The 17,652-nt window shown below is 33.2% G+C and overlaps 2 protein-coding genes across 9 annotated transcripts; one reads left to right on the top strand and one right to left on the bottom strand.

The window, feature by feature from the left end:
- Positions 1-1,412: 1,412 nt before the first annotated feature.
- LOC124219484 (Farnesyl pyrophosphate synthase) lies at positions 1,413-12,284 on the top strand. 6 transcript variants are annotated; one of them, XM_046627081.2, is made up of 7 exons: positions 1,413-1,920; positions 6,324-6,492; positions 6,716-6,856; positions 9,546-9,749; positions 9,932-10,096; positions 10,220-10,432; positions 10,547-12,284. In XM_046627081.2, the coding sequence occupies exons 1-7, from the start codon at positions 1,769-1,771 to the stop codon at positions 10,745-10,747; spliced, it is 1,245 nt and encodes a 414-aa protein (XP_046483037.1). In that variant the 5' UTR covers positions 1,413-1,768; the 3' UTR covers positions 10,748-12,284. The 6 variants fall into 6 exon arrangements, with proteins under 6 accessions (XP_046483037.1, XP_046483038.1, XP_068992634.1 ...); XM_046627082.2 differs by having other exon boundaries at positions 1,787-1,920; positions 6,611-6,896; XM_069136533.1 differs by having other exon boundaries at positions 1,787-1,920; positions 6,716-6,896.
- On the bottom strand, positions 9,571-16,386 carry LOC124219488 (leptin receptor overlapping transcript-like 1). 3 transcript variants are annotated; one of them, XM_069136538.1, is made up of 5 exons: positions 16,257-16,386; positions 15,235-15,373; positions 14,787-14,985; positions 14,495-14,640; positions 9,571-13,742 (listed from the first exon to the last, which is right to left on the bottom strand). In XM_069136538.1, exons 1-4 carry the CDS (start codon positions 16,270-16,272, stop codon positions 14,527-14,529), a joined length of 468 nt encoding a protein of 155 aa, XP_068992639.1. In that variant the 5' UTR covers positions 16,273-16,386; the 3' UTR covers positions 9,571-13,742; positions 14,495-14,526. The 3 variants fall into 3 exon arrangements, with proteins under 3 accessions (XP_068992639.1, XP_068992638.1, XP_046483047.1); XM_069136537.1 differs by having other exon boundaries at positions 9,571-13,749; positions 16,257-16,384; XM_046627091.2 differs by lacking the exon at positions 16,257-16,386 and adding an exon at positions 15,412-15,754 and having other exon boundaries at positions 9,571-13,749; positions 15,235-15,309.
- Between the last annotated feature and the right edge of the window lie 1,266 nt (positions 16,387-17,652).

Here is a 17,652-nt window from a genome sequence, read left to right on the forward strand (position 1 = left end):
TGAATACAAAAATCCTGAGTACTTCTGTTACAATGTGACCAGTTTTGCGGAGGCAGAAGTTGAAATGGCCAAATTTCGACTACCAGCTCCATCGAATAAGAAGAAGTCTAAGTAATGTCATTTGATGTCTAGCTCTTATCATAAGATACCAGTTTGTTGCATGGTAACTAAACCAGCTATGATGTTTGATGATACATGATTTACTAGGTAGCAAAGTTAGTAAATAATTTCTAATTTAACTGTACAAAAGGTGGATCGATGTTTACTATTCACAGATTAATAAATTTAAATTGTAAATATGAAACTATCCTTTGTCTTTTTCCCGTTATCGCAAAAAAGAATTCTGTTCTTCTAATCTATAGAACATACATATCATCTTGACCGTAAAATATTCTACAATACTATTACCATGACAATTAAGTCGGCTGAATTTTGTATATCCATCATTCGTTTTGTCGATCATTACATGAGGATTATGAGTACAGATTCAGTTTTAGATCGATTCAAAAAAATTGCTTTTATATTTTTCTAGCACATGCCTATAACTGCATATTTCAGCCTTAATCCAAAATCACTACAATTCCCACTAAACTACCATAACTTATACAATTAATAAATATTTTATACGTTTTTATCCCTCTCTTCCTTGCCGTCAAAACATAATAAACAGTGCAAGTTGCTGTGGTGTAAGCTGTACATGCGTAATATCACCATGTATCAGTGTCCTGTACTTTCAACTGTTTATAGTTCCATTCCTTTATTTTACCACGTTTTTTTTTCAATTTAATCACTTCTACGTTACTTTGTTTCGTCTTCACTAACAGTTTATTCTATGACAAAAATGTGTTAATAGTATTTAGTAATCAACGATTTATTCATTCGGCGATCAGGGCTCGGATGAATAACATTTCCTAACAACGGGATAAAACACGTCCGTGGTTGAATGGCTCGAAACACACTCGAATCTATAGAGATAATGACAGATAGAGTGGGCAAGTGAATAGAACGATAGCGAGTGAAAAATGATTTACCCCCATCTATCCTTACTGCTGCTATTTTTGACGTGCACGAAAAGCAATGAGATTACATTTCAGTCAATATTCATCTACATCTAGCCTTGTTTTTTGCATTTGTAAATTCATGTTCAAACAAGGATAGATTGAATAGCTCGATTTTCCCTTTCTTTCTATACGTACGACCTTCCCACTTATAACCTCTGCATCTCACCGTCTCCGTTGACCGAAGAATCCATCTATGCTGGAATCGCAGTTGAATAAACAATTTCGAATCAACAGCGTTTTCCCGCCATATTGAATATTAATAACGAAAGAAAGGCTGTGATTGGACGGCGTGAAGTTTACCTAATCAATCTATTTATAGAATCTCATTCCAATGCCTGTTCGTGGCTTACTCGTACCGACGGACCGAAGGAAATAGAAATTTGCGTCAGTAACATGCGAGTGCCCGCGGAGCGTACAAGTTACATATCACGTAAGAATATCTGCGTCGACAGTACCAGCAGCGATAAATACACGTCCGAAACAAACGAACGAAGCGCGCTCGCCGTGAAGATTGCAGCGAAGATAATTCTCTTCGACGTAACTGGCGTATCTTTTCACCGCTAATTGATTCAATCCTTAGACATTTTTGATCAGCGTCGTTGCCGCCTCCCGCGTATGTACTTACGAAGGGTGAAAGACAAGACATAACGAGAAATTAAGCATCCAAGATCCACGCCGCACGAGAAATCGTCTCGGTCACAAACGCGATGTCTTCATCCGTGCAACGGTGTTCCGCATTTTTGAACAATACGTTGAGAAAAAGTCTACAGCATTCCATAGGCAACAACTCCACTTCAGCTTCTCTAAACATCCGTAGCCGTATAAATGACGTGACTAAACATCTCATTCAACAATCCAGGTGAGCAATATCGGATGCTGTATAATTCGTACACTTCTCGCACAACAGGTTATAACTCTTTCCGTCTCTTGATCGACTCGATATTTATCTCTCCTTTTAACGCTACCCATTGTCATACGCATTCCTATCTCTATCGACTGTACGTGTTTTTTTTTTCCGGTATGTTAATCTCACGTCCGTCACGTACAATATCACCTTAGCTTATGCACACCGCCTTACTTACCTGCTTACCGATATTAAGAAACCTGCAAAAATTACGGCACAGCAACAATAGCGTACATTTTTCGCTCCTTACTCTCCTCGTTTTTCTTTTCCCACAATTTGACGTGACATTTTTGTGCGGTAATTCATAATGATACGAATATTCGCGTACGAACAATTGGTTATTATAAACGCAAAAAATAACCTACTCTACCAATTCGAAACAAAACACTGGCATGTATAATTTTTTCCACTAATGTCGCAACGCTGCTTAGGGATTAACTTAATACCACTCGAATACGCAGATTGTTGACTCGTTTTGCATGTTATGCGGATGTGAGCAAAGGTCCTTGAATATTACGCGTGGCACGTGTACAAACACCGGTACTCCGAAATCTCAAACGTGTCGAGAAATCTGCTATCCAACGGAAATTATTGTCTCTTGTAACGTAAACGCTGCAGATACTTTGTGACCTGTTGCTATGTACAGTATTTACCGACTGTTTATTTAGCTATTATTTTTATTTAATCACGCAACAGTCTCAATTGAATATCATCACACTTTTCTTCAATTTATATTAAATAATAACCGCAGTGAGATTAAATTTACTTTAAATTTAGTCATCGTATATCCGTTTTCTTTGTGTACATATTTCTTAAAGATCAAATCATAGTCTATGCCATGAATTATTAAAAATTTTTGGAATTTCGCCAATTCCCAGTTAGTTTCAAACTTAAAAAATTACCTAATGAATATCAAATGACTGTAGAGTCCTCCAAATATCGAAAAAATAACTATATTATTCTTTGTAATCGCCGTGTTTATAAGCTAAATATTTATTCTTAAGGATTAAGACAATACAATTTCAGTTGCGAATTGAAATACTTTTGGCAATTTTAACTATCAAAAATTATTTTTAATCTCTATCTCCCATCACTCCATCTATTATTCTCAAGAGCAAAAATATTTAGTCACCCGAATGATAATTCCATTTCTTAGACATTACATTTGGAAGATCATCCTTCAATATTTATTTCTCAAGCCCCAAGGCATATCTTTCCGTTTTTATCAACTGTTGTACGTGAAGCCACGAACATGGATCGACTCTATCATAATTTTCTTGATCTTTGTACGTGTACAATCAATTGCAATTAATTTATTCTCTATAATTTTATTGCAATAGTAAATTTTTTTGCCTAAAATCAGACCTTTAGTTCTGTTTTTATCATTCATTTATTTCCATAGAAATGTTTTAGATGATTGATACAGACATTAAGGTTTGAAAGGTACAAGAATTGACGTTGAAATGCTTCTCTAATGATTAAAGGAAACCTGTGGTTTAAAAATGCCGAACATGCTGTATTTTATACAGAAAACAGGAGTAATTATTACTATAACTCCGTGCAATCGGATACTCAGGTATTATTTTATCCACCGAATTTATACAGAAGCAGAAATGGAGAATATTAAATGTACCTGGTAAGAGACAAAACTGTCAGATAAGATTTGATATCGGTGCTCTTCTCTTACGATTAAAGAAGAGCAGTAAAATCATTCCAAACTAATCTACCGTATTATTTTTTTTTCGTCACCAAAAGTCGCACGCAGGCTATGTCAATACCCTCTCTTGATTGAACGTGTAAAAATAATATTTAATCAAAAGCTAATAAAAGAAAAGAGAAAAAGAGCTTAAATTATTATTTATCACTACTTAAGCTGCACGCCTGCGTTCGTTGACATACAGTATCGAACGAAATATTTTGTGTTATCAGTATGATGTAATAAAACTACTGATTGTCTGTATCAGCTGAATTGTTCTGCTGCTGTTTAAGGATACATCATTTGACGAACAATCGTCTTTACGCATCGAGTTACTACTTGATTGTAGAAAACAATAATCATTGCATACCTGTTCATTCTTACCTTCTTTACGTTTACCATTTCTTTCTTTCGTTCAGCATTACCAATGCTTATTCACCTGATAACTTTAGTTTCGCAATCTTTTATGCAAATCATATAATATGTATGAATATCTATAACGAGACTCAATCGTTAAAATATGTATAAATTTGGGTATACTATGTATATATGACTACAGTAATTCAAACAGATATACTGAATAAATTACAAGTCTTTCCACCAGATGGTATTTGTGCGAGCTGGTTTTCTATACTTTTTACGATACGGTCTTACTTTAGATATACATAGAAAAAAGATGATGACGTACTTTTGTATATTTGACCTTTCAATTTGCTAATTTGACCAAGAGAGCAAATTTGTAAAGTTATAGAATTAGACACTATCAATAATAAAAATTGATAAAATTGAATTGAAATTTTAACTCGTAATACAGGATTAACAAATTTCTCTATTTGTTCGATATTGAAGTCTAACCCGTTGGTCACACATTATTGTGCTAACTTAACTTTTATAACGAGATAATATCCTATCGTTTTTAGTTCGCTGATTACAAATCTGCAATCAAATTTTACAAAATTCAAGATAGTGGATCCAATATAGTGGGTTGAAAATTGAAAATTTGGTTGAATATGGTAAAAAAAACTCTATGCAGCAGTTTTCAGGGTCACTGATTGAATTCGCCATACTGAATTTTCAAGATCTAATATCAGATTCGTAATTAGCCACCTCAAAAACCCACGAACAGAGTTTTTTCTCCGGATTCAATCGAATTTAACGTGTTTGTCCACCATCTTGAATTTTTAAAATCTGATTTCAGATTCGTAATCAGTGATCCTGACTACGATCAATTTATTTCTAACAATAATAATTTACATTATATTACCATAATTACTCTCCAGTATTGAAAACTTATTAGTATACTATCAAAAATAGCAAAAAACTGCAATGAAATATGTTGAAAAGTTGTCTAAATATACAAAAAATGGATATAAAATAGGTGGTACGAATACTTACCATTATGACTCAAAGGGTTAAATAAATGCGCATACGTGTGCTGACACCATAATTATTAAATTGTAAAACTTTTATCCGACTAGAACCAAATAATTTTCACTTACGTAAGTTGAAATTAACAAGCTTATCAAACTTATATTCTCGTTGTCATGATCATTTCGAGGAAATCATCTTGTGTTAAATTTGGATCGCATTGTATCTCCGTCTGAGTTCCTCTGTGAGTAACGTATTTCACTGCTACTGTCAACGATTTACTGATGTCAGGATCAAATGTCGCTGTATCATCCTGATCAATGGGTCATCGAATAAGGTGAATTACACACACGCCTACAATTTTTCTCAATAATATCGCACCTCTGACTTTTCAGCCACTTTTTCGTCATCCTCTATTTTTTCTCTCGACGATTCATTCATCGACGTAACCTTGTTATATTTTCCTTAAAAAAGCCAACTTATCTTTAACGAAGAAATAACCTCAAGTATTAGTTTACATTGTTATCCAACATTCCATTCATATGTTTCAACGCATACTGTAATCGGGCAAAATTTATTGTCGTTCAACTCTTTCCACTATATATACATGTATACTTTTACAGTGGTTAGTGATATTGATATTATGATGCATTGGCTCAGGCTAATTGTAAAAATAGACTATGTTGAAATCGGTAAAGTTAATGCAACAAAACGTAAAATGAAGATCTCTGTTTTGTAAATACGGCGTTACGACAAATTTAGATTTGCGATGTAACGATTCTTCTGAAACATACTGTGTTACAATATTATCATAACAAACTTCATTCAGGTAAGAATAGGAACTTTACGTCTTTGTGTCATTCACAAGGACCCCGAATTAACCTGCGCATTCTTACGGTGAACAAAACATTTTCAATACCAAGGATAAAGTCTGCGTTTACTACAGAAAAACATGCAGCATTACGTATTGAGAAATGTAGATATCACCCTGCCGACCTACTGACTTCGTCGAAATTACCCTACTGTCTATAATTAAAACGTTAGCCACGGTGGAGTTTATCCAACCATATCAGTTCCAAATATCGTTTGTTACGCTTATAACTTGTCTTCACCTAGTAGTGGTAGACAGTCTTTTGAAGAGCCTTGTTCGAAGAATACTTTTCTTGCTGTAAAATGAGCGAGTGAGAAGCGCAACAGGATTTTTCGTTTCGAGCTTTTTAAATTTCCGAATATAATTTGATAAATATTTCACTGCTCTCTGCGTATGTCATTATTTTATTTATTTATTTTTTAGAGCTGCAAGTTCGCACTCGGTTAATACCGTCACTCAAGCCAGAAGTAGAACTGTCACCAGCAGGGATGAGAGTCGTGAAATGATGGCTGTGTGGCCGGACGTGGTGAGGGATTTAACGGATGCTGGACGTCACCTCGACGTTCCTCACGCCACTAAATGGATGGCGAAGGTAAATTTAACGAAACTCGTAACAGCAAAGAAATAAATTTTAAACAAATGTTGACCAGTTTTATTTTAATTTTGTCATTAATTGAAAAAGTAAGTCCCATAATTTGTACTAATTCCAGGTCACTGTTATTTTCTCAGCAGTACAATGTCACGGAAATTCTTGAAAATTTTTACTTTCTCATTAATTTCACCGAAGCAAGTTCATCTTATCCCCTACTCTCAAGGTTCTGCAGTACAACGTTCCTAGTGGAAAGAAAAATAGAGGACTGGCCGTTGTCTACGCGTTCAAAAAGCTTGCGACCCATGATCAGCTCACTGAAGAGAACGTCAGACTGGCAAGAATTTTGGGCTGGTGCGTCGAGTTGGTATGTCGTGCACTCATTCGTATATTGGCTATCTTCTAAGGTAAATCCGGCAGCTCAAACACAGTGGTGAGCTAAGACAAAAAGTAACAGCTCAACACCAGCACTATTATTTATGTGGTTCATGACTCACAATTTTGGCTATGCATGAATAACTGGCGTGGCTTATATATAATTACACATAATTCCCAGAGTTCTTAGCAATGGCGCAGTCATTGTATTAGTTTGTTTTATTTGACTTATTACACTGGTACAACATGCGAATTTCACGTGCATGATAGCATGTTAGTAATTACCTCATGGAAGATAATCGTAATACAAGGTAGCAGGTTCGGTGCGTTATTTCTAATATTTCTCTTGGTTCTTAAGACTTTAAAAACGAAGGGTAGAGTTGCAAAAGTTACACGTTCAATTTCTTTCAACGTTGTCATATATTTAAGACTATTAAATATTTATTACCATTAGCTAAAAATGTTGGAATCATTAGTCAGCAAGTATTTTTGAAATCTACTCTTCAATTTGTGATTACAAATAAACCGAATCGCATTTAAAAACTCAATAAATATATAACGTGTGTATTACTAATATTTGCTTGATTTGGGAAGCGAGAAATTAGTCATATTTACTCGATATGCTTCTGCTTCACATGTGATTGCATGCTTTTAATTTAACACAAATAATCTTGTAACGTTGGATGGCAGTTTTACGTCTTGTTGAAAAAAAAAAAATAAATAAAAAACAAAAAGAAATTAACAAACAAATATTTTACATCTGTAAGTTGCAGAGGTGGAAATATTTTACGTGAGAATTCAACAGTTATTTGATCCGTTGGGGCAGTCTCAATTTATGTCAACGGATTTCATGCGTATACATTGATTTTACCAGCGTATACAATTTTTCAAAGGAGACTGAATACACGTATCGTCGACTGTTTTCTACCAGGGCAAGTGACGGCACTGTCTCTCACACAATGTCACCAATCATTTTTATTTTTATTTTTTTTAAACTTACATTGTCGTTCAAATGAGAGATGCTAGCGGTGCCAATGTAATTCTGCATAAAATACTATATACTGTATTGTTCCGAATATAAATGATGGTTTTATTGTTGTTAACATGACCCCTAAAAATCGTCATCAACTTATACGCTGGGTTGACTTGTATTCGGAATTTTCAGAAAATTTACCTTACAAACTGAAATTCTTTTTTATGAATAGTTCAATCATTAAATTAGACCAATGGAATTCACGCTTCGATATTTTTATCTACCTACGTCCCATTGATAAATATAACTCTTGAAAAAAAAATTCAATTCACAAATTAATATGCAAATATACTGTTGCGATATCTTTTTTTTTTTTCTTTTTTTTTCTTTATTAGTTTACTTATGTTCAGTACCTAAAAAACAGTCCTGAAATATGCAGTCCGAAAACTAGGAGTTGACTAATATTGGGAACAATACGATATTGATGGGGCTTTCCACGTGAACTCAGTAAATTCAGTTGATCATGACATTTTTTGATTTCATCAAGGATTTTTCCTATGCGACGTGCGGTGTGCGAAAACCTCTCCCAAAAGTTTTCAAATTATTTGAATCGCTTGTCTTTAATCTATCAATTTTTAAACCCATCTCAACAACATCTGTTTTTTTTTTTTTTAAATAAGCAATCGAGAATCGTAGATGCGTTAGGTTTTATAATAGATTTCGAACAGGTACGCAAATAAAAAAAGACCTTCAAAGAAGCAGCAAAAATTATTTTAAAAAATATCAAAATCGTTCTTCCACTCTGAATCTTGGGTGTAAATGTTTTGTTGCGAAAATGGAATGTTTTTTTCTTCTTGTCTAAAACAAACCGATTTGGGTGTTTTTCAGATAGATTTAAAAATTCATAGGATAAATACGAGTGATTGAAAAAATTTGAAAAGATTTTCAGGGGTTGTACTAACAAAGGAAAAATTCTTGATGAAATCGAAAAATGTTACAATCAACCGTTAACTACGAGTTTACATGGAAAGCCCTTTAAATATTAAACCTGATCCGTATATTATTGGGAAAGGCTTTGCAGTGTGTGATTGTTCTATTTGCAAGTCCAAGAAATATCGATTTTCTCTTCATCGGCTTATCAATTATTTGGGTTCAGCTATCTTTGTTTATTGGAGCCAATCATGAATCACTATGTCATATGGTGTGTCATATATGTTGCTATTAGTTTTTTTTTCTTCACCGTGTCCTTACGAGTATTTTTATTCGTTCTTTCATTATAGTAATTATGATGATGTTATCGCTAAAGCTAAGAATCCACTACGTAGAGTTTATTTATACTTTACAATGTGTAGAGAATGTTATTTCATATTGTCACCGATGATAAGGCATCGATTACACTCTTACTTCAAATAACGCCACGCAAGTTTTTAAATTTAATTTTAGTTTCCTTTAGAATCATCGGGTTTTTCTGGTCAACTCGATAAGTGTGAGGGAAATAAATGTAATCATTTTAATGCCACGCGACAAGCCTCTCATGCATCATTTTATTCACAAAGTTTGTCTAAATACGAGTTTAAAAAAATAATAACATTGAACACAAGTGATGAAAAGAAGAAATTTTTTTATTCAATTTTTCTCTTGGCTGAAAAGCGGCAGTAAATTGTGACCCGATTGTTATGATGATTGGGGTCGTTGTGTGTCTGTCTAGTACCAAGCATTTTTCCTGGTGGAAGATGACATTATGGACGGTGCGACTACCAGACGTGGTCAACCCTGCTGGTACCGTCAAAACAACATAGGTTTGTCGGCGATCAACGACGGACTTTTACTGGAACAGTCTATATTCCAGCTGCTTCGTACACATTTCAAGGATAAAGCGTGCTATTTGAATCTAGTTGAGGTATTCCACGAGGTGAGTGAACCGTTTCTGCAGAATTATATCACTTCAGATTGAAGCAGCGGAACAAATCTTCGTCTTCCAGCAAACATGATTCGCCCTGCTTCACGGATGAACTTTTCCGATTTTTCAAGACTTTTTTCATATGTCGTACAATTTCAAAAATCATTAAATATGTAATTAATAACAAATTTCAGAATATATTGAAAACTACTATGGGTCAGACTCTCGATTTGATCTCAACCCATTTTGGCCAGAAGCCTAAGCTGGAGCTATTTACAATGGACCAATACAATGCGATAGTTAAATATAAAACTGCTTATTATTCTTTTGTCATGCCAGTTTCTCTCGCCATGTACTTTGTGAGTATTTTGGACTTTTATATTTGGTAAAGATTTTTTATTTGTTTTTTTCCATGGATTCTCAGTGTACTTAGCACCCACGTTAGCCATCTGAGCCTTTTTCTTTTTTCCTAAATATAACAGGCTGGTATTACGGATCCTGAAATGCACAGACAAGCGAAAACGATTCTGCTTGAAATGGGTCACTTTTTCCAAGTTCAAGATGACTTTTTAGACTGTTATGGAGATCCTGAGGTGACAGGAAAAATCGGCACTGATATACAGGACGGCAAATGTTCGTGGTTGGCGGTAGTTGCATTACAACGTGCGACGCCTGCTCAGAAAAAGATACTAGAAGTGAGTAATGAAAGAGAACAATTACACAACTTATGCATAAAGCGATTTTCAAAGTTTTTCTATGAATTACAAAAGCAGCATATTAAAGGAGTATGAATTATTTTGCAATTTTAGGAATGCTATGGTTCAAGCGATCCAGCCAAAGTCGACAGAGTAAAACAATTGTATAACAGTTTGGGTTTACAAACTACGTACTCCGTATACGAAGAGGAAAGTTACAACTTGATGAATACTCATATTCAACAAATATCACGCGGTCTTCCGCACGACTTATTTTTCAAATTTCTCGAGAAAATATACCGCAGAGACAGTTAAATTGAGGTCCCAAATCTTACGGGCTCATTTTCATTTTAAATCTAATAATTTGCTGTTGCAAAGTATATGCTATACCAAATTGACTTATATATGTTATGTAAAATCATTAATTGATTACAGTGTATACATGTTATCTTTAGTAGGTATTTATCAAAACTATTTTCACATTCGTAATTTAGTGCAGTAAAAAAAAAAATCACGTGCTTTGGCTCTTGGCCCATATCAGTATTTTTGGTGATGAATTATCGATGGGAAAACAACAAATTATTGATATTGTTCCAAACGAAATTCTTAATCATTTTGCAACATTTCTGTTTTCAAAGTTTTGTACCTGCTGCTTTTCGAAGATAATTCTGAATCGAATTACCACAGATTAATATAAAGCCTACAAAGATTTCTTGTTTATTTTAACCGTCAAATTATGATTTTTCCGACTCATTTATTCAAAGAAGGCATTCGGAGAAAACATGGATTATGTGCCAAGAAGATTTAATCATTTTTTATACAAAAAATCGCAAGTGAAACGTGAAGCAGAAGAAACATGTTATCAATAGGAGAATTTGAAAGTTTAAAATACATTGATAATTTTATCATGGAAAGATAATGTATGCGAGGATCAAATCCGATAAAATAAAATTTAATGATACACCAGCACACGAGACACTTACGAGTGTTTAGTTTTGTTGTGGAAAATGAGAAAATATCTGATGTCTATATTTTATAGCTTTTTTAAATTCGTAGCAGCTTTTGACTTATAAATTGTAAACCCGTTCAATCAAACTCAACATTCCAACTCAAATTCCATTCATTAGCAAAGTACTTCCACTTACATGATGAATATTCCATTTTTTAAGGAACTTTTTATGGCACGCATACGTATGAATGAAGAATGAATAGATAAAACCATCAGAACACCGAGCATTATGCTAGACCTTCCCTTATTAAAATTAATCGTACATTCCACTTGTATTGAACGCATGCTATACTACGGGATGCGCATAATCCTAAATTGAACTTATGATACAAGTATTGAAAAACTTAATGATGTAATAATTAAAAAACAAGAAAACCAAAATCAAACGCCTTGCGCAATAATTTCATACAATTGATGGGGCGAATAATGCTACAACTATTAACAAAATTAATGATATATCGATTAAAAAAACAAGAAAAACAGGAACAAACAATCACAAAAATGATTTCACATAGTTTATAATGTGAATATTGATACAAGTATTGAAGACGTTTAACATGCAATGATTAAAAACAAGAGTAACAGGGACGATCAATTTGCAAAATGATTTCACGTAGTTTATAAAATGAATAATCATAAAAATATCGAAGAAATTTCAGGTACTATAATTAAAAGGCTAGAAAAACTGGAACAAACGATTTGCAAAACGGTTTCATAGAGTTTGTAAGGTGAACAATGTACTTTCACATATATTTTGATAGGTACCTATTGTAAATACAATACCATACGTGCAAATATCTTGAATGCGTTATGAGAACAAAATAAATCAAAATTATATAAGCATTCAGTCTTTGCAAACTATTATTCTATTTTCCCTAATATCATTTTTATTCGTTCAACTGAACGAAATTTTTTAATAATCCGTGACAGGCTTCTTAAGTCTTGTACGTATGTATTGATCATATTATTTGCATTTTTTGTAATCTGATGATGCTCTGTTTTCCTGTAATCACTATTTTCATGCGAGTTTGCTCAGTTTCTTTATTCGGTTGAAACAGGTGTTTCTTTCGTCGTATTTAAGGCATACAGTGACATTTTTTTTACCCCAAGAAACCCATGATACTGTTATTCCATCAAATAATAGGTGGGTAAATCGTATTTTCTTTGATGGAAAATTTGTTTGAACATCTGTTATACGTATTTATTTGTGCAAAGTCAGTACAAATGTTTATAGCATTAAGAAAAATGGACAAATTAACGGTTGAAAAATGAACCCACGAATACTGAAACATATTTTCAACCAGCAGCAATTCAAAAGTTCCAAAGTTACAAACATGAGGATATCATAGTAATTTTCTGTAACTGTACTAATATTAAGGTACGCATCACATTTTATGTATCAATGTTAATAACTAGCAGTTCTTTTTTTGTAAAGTTTTAACAATAATTGCAACTTCCATGCATTTCTAAGACGTAAATACATAAGAGTTATTCGTTGAGGAATGAGAAAATATCATGTTTGTGATTAATTTAACTCATATCAATTTGTTTTTTTTTTTTTATCTTTTGTATTATAGTACAAAAGTGGACAGGCATGTGTATATATGTATATATGTTATCATTTTTTTTTTTTTTGAAAAAATGTACAAACAAATCTAATTAAATTACCTTACGATCAATACGACAATGTACCTACATTCTTATGTACCGGCATTAAGTTTGATTTTTGTATATAGTATTGCACGACATAGTACGTTACAAACAAGAGAGTTGAAGCTTTACACTGACCACAATTTCACACAAATAATCTATTTGAACTTAATTATTTTGCCGCGTGATAATTGATCATGTGTGAGTTTCACCGAACGTGAGATTTCTTATCATAAGTTTGTATTATTTTTTATACATGACTTTTACTCGTCATTAAATTCACAATATAGACTAGTTGCATTAAACTGATAAGGACAGATATACATAATACAGTTAATTGCTATTTGTGTTTAGCGATTAATAAAACGTTTATGTATAATTTCACGAATATGACTTGTTTCCGTCGTTATTTTTTTATTTAATTATGGTATTAGTACAAGTTTTACGTGAATCAGTGATACTGAATTTTGCAGTGATACCTTGCCTATACTTTTATGATAATTACCGTTATCAACACGCACAAAATTACACACGTTATACGTGGAAGTAATGTACAATAGCGGTTTTAAACAAAGTCAGAATTAAACGGCGGTCACACAATTCGTTATATTCCATTCTGATGGACCATCTTCGCAGATCTTGAGATAAAATCTGAAAACTATTAGGTACATAAATATGTATATTTTTGAGCCGTATAACTCAGTGGTATATTATTACTAGATAGCATCAATTGTTGTAAGCACTAAGCTGCAAATACACAGATAATTTTGCATAGAAAAACACTTATCACAATATTGAAGTGTTGAATTATAATCACACGCTTGCGAAAATTAGCAACAATAATCATTAGATTATAAATATTTTTAGTAATAATATGCAATACGTATATGTTTGTTATATTGCACTGCAACCATAAAACGTAACTGAAAAGATTTGAACGCGAACTTCTAGAACTAACATTCGTGTAACTTGTAAGTTTTCACGTTTACATGTCGTTGAATACTTAAAATTATGCCAATAATCTATTAAAATTTTTCCTTTATTTGGTTATTTATCAAAGCTCAGATGTATCGTTTACTAATTTTTACCGAAACTTTGCTCAAAGAATTTAAATATATGATTGATAAAAATATTGTAGGATAGTCGTACAAATGATTGCAACGAGATATCATTGCATACTCGCGGTTAACGATTTTACTGATTTTCAGTAATATATGATAAACAGAAAAATACATATCTATGCGTTAAATCTTAATCCAGAATTCAATGTCGCTCTAAAAATAATAAAACACATATTGACACTGGGTTTTCTGGAACATTCTGTAATCACAGAGCTCCGTCTCGATATGTTATCAGACAATTAAAACCCTACCGCTAAGTAAACAGGTAAATTATTTATCTACCATTTTGGACAACGGCAAGGTATTCAAACAGATCACCACATGCTGTAGTCAGTATCGTCTTGGTCAAAGGTCATGAAGAAACCGAGCAGAGTTAAGTATACCACTACGTTTCCCACCAAGGTCAAGTAGCACGCGCCCCACTTTATCTGAAATAACAATTCACAGGCAAAAAATTTAGATGAATACATCTTACCTTGTAATTTTTTTTCAGCAGTTCAATAATCAGTTTTCTCTCAATACAAGCTTGGCGTTCGAGATATAATTATCAAGTGTTTTAAATTGGCAAACTTACCGTTGGGTCATTCTCTGGTGAACGTGCTAACACAATAGGCAGAGCAAAGGATGATACGACGAATCCCATCGTAACGAAGATTGCCAATTCGAGGCAAGGATTGCTACTACTTCCGGAATCCTCAGTGTAACGTCTCGCTATCAATGTTGGAATTGGTGATAAGATGTAGAATAATACTACAAAGAGGGGCCACCATGCTCTGAAATATATTCAATGTAGATTCTATTTTTAAAGTATTTTGAATATTATTTTCCTCAGCTTTGAAAGTAACTCAATTTCGATAATTACTGTAAAGACTTATATTTTACATTTTCAACCAGGCATTTTCAACGAAATCTCAAATTATTTTTAAACAAGCTGTATTCACGAATGATGCTTGATTTCTGAAAATTTTGCCAGGTAACTAATAATGTATTAAAAGTATTGAAAACTTATTGGTTCAACTTACTGGTATGCTGGAAGTGCGCAGCCCAAGATAACAAATGTCATGCCGATTGAACCGGCAAATGCCAAAGTGATCAACCTGAGCCCCAATAATTTAAAAATTAATTTTACCTTAACATTTGACAGAGCATTGAGACTGTATTCTTTAAATGATTATGGTAAAAATAGAATTAATACTTACGCTATTAACCAAATATACCATCGGGCAAAGTACATGAAACAGACATAAGAAAAATAGAATTTATTAATCTGAATACTTTGAAGTTAGGATTTTTGGGAATGGTCGGGGCATCAATTAATTCATTGCTACATTGGTCTATGTGATATGTGATATTGTCTCTTACAGTTAAATAGACTGAAAAAAATTAAGTTATCATAAGAAATAGGATTAACCGAGTATGGAAGATTTTTACACATTTTACGAGGTGTTGTCGAGACATCCTACATTTCAAAACGACAATGATATTGGCAAATAATTTTCTCTATTTGGAAGATATTTAAAATTCGCAAACCATTACTGATTGAAAATAGGTACAAAGTTCAACCAATAAAAGCTGGAATTAGTAGACTAAGAGGTTGAAAATAAAATAGTTCTGTTGCTAGTTGTAAGGATTAGAACTTAATGCGAGCAAAGATACGAGGCAAAGTGATTTTGGTTTCTTGTTGAATGAAAGGTCAAGATATAGGCAAAACCTACTTTTTATCATAGCACTTTTGTTAAATTGACGTAATATTACAACTTGTCGGAATTGATTAATGACGCATGGAGAGAAAAGTTCGAAGAAAAGGGAAGGACACGAAAATCAATGAGCTGCAATTTCTAATCCAGTTATGATTGTGTTAGAAAGGCAGCGAACAAAAGAGACGTGAATACACGGAGTCCGCTGACAAGTGTTGAGGTTATGTGTCAACCCAATGTTATTTACTCATGTTTATGATTAGTCGATTAGAATACGATTTCTGTACGTCATCTACTCGAAAGGAAGAAGATAATTGCATATATTTGATAATCGAGATATTTATCACCTTTGATTCCTGCCATTGTTTGACGCAATCCTTTTTTCAAATTATTGTTCTTGAAATCCTACTCCATTTAGGAATTATCAAGCAGCAAGATGACAGCCAAGTCCTGAATATGGCTGCAAATGACTCACCAGCTCATCCATTTTTTAAGATAACTGAAGATAAAACACTTTTGATTTGAAAACGTGGCCACATTTTTGATATTACGATGTATAGTGTTTGGGGTTTCTTATTAACAAGAATTTCTATAGTAGATTGGATCTCCTTTAGCAAGGAGTAATTCCCGTATAATATTATTTGAACACTATTATAATCCGCTGGATTAATTAATAAAATGCTTTTATAGCTCTGTTTGTAGTCGATGTGAATTTAAAAAAAATTGAAGAACAGGCTCCTCATTTCATTTACATGAAACCATCAAAATAAATCTTTGTTTATGGTGAAATTTGCTAGTATAAATTTCATACTCAAAATTTCTCGTATTTTATAGTTCTCAGATATCGGCAATTTCAAATTATAGTTATGTCAAGATTTAAGATTTTCTTGAATTTTGAATGGACGTCGGAAAGCCTCAGATTAGAATAATTTTTCGATCTATGTTCAAATTTCCAGCATTTCGATAAATCGCATCAGGTTTTACTGCAGATGTATGAGAACTGTTGAAGCTGTACCCAGTTTTCCAATATACAATAAATATGACCTGAATGGGTGCGTTTGTTTAGCTTCCCAACTAATACCTATAAAAAACGAAGCATTTAATTGACGGGTCGTTTATAAAACAACAATTGTAACCTAATGATCGTTTATGTACACACTTTACATACATACATAATACTTAGAGCATGTGTATGTATGCAACACAGATACAATATGCTCATTGCTCTAACAATAAGGTATAAAATGACGTGCGGCATCAGTAACGACTGGTAACGACACTGAACTGCGTGGCTGTGACACGAAACGAGTTATAGCCAATGACCAATGATTTTTTTTTCTGTCCGCTAAGAAATTTAACGAAAGTCAACGAATGACTGATTACCGCCAGTAATTACCGCGAATTCGGTTTGCAGTCATTCCACGTATGAGACATAATAAATATGAATTTTTCTGAAGTGCTCCGGTGATTATTTGCACTGTTTTTCAGATTGTTCTATTTTTGATCAAGCACGCGTATAGGCAGATGTGTGCTTATTAAAGGTGGATATTACACGACTTATAAGATAAACCTATTAATCATATTCATCGGTTTTCAACCTCTCATGAACAGAATTACTCCGAATATGCAATATTCGATTACCGAATACTATGAAAAATGTTTAATCACAGTTTCTGAATAGTCAGTTCGGGATTTCACCGGAGTAAAACAAATCCAAAAATTGCAATTGCGTTATAAAACTTG

The sequence above is a fragment of the Neodiprion pinetum genome, chromosome 5 (genome assembly GCF_021155775.2).
Source record: "Neodiprion pinetum isolate iyNeoPine1 chromosome 5, iyNeoPine1.2, whole genome shotgun sequence".
Classification (NCBI taxonomy): domain Eukaryota; kingdom Metazoa; phylum Arthropoda; class Insecta; order Hymenoptera; family Diprionidae; genus Neodiprion; species Neodiprion pinetum.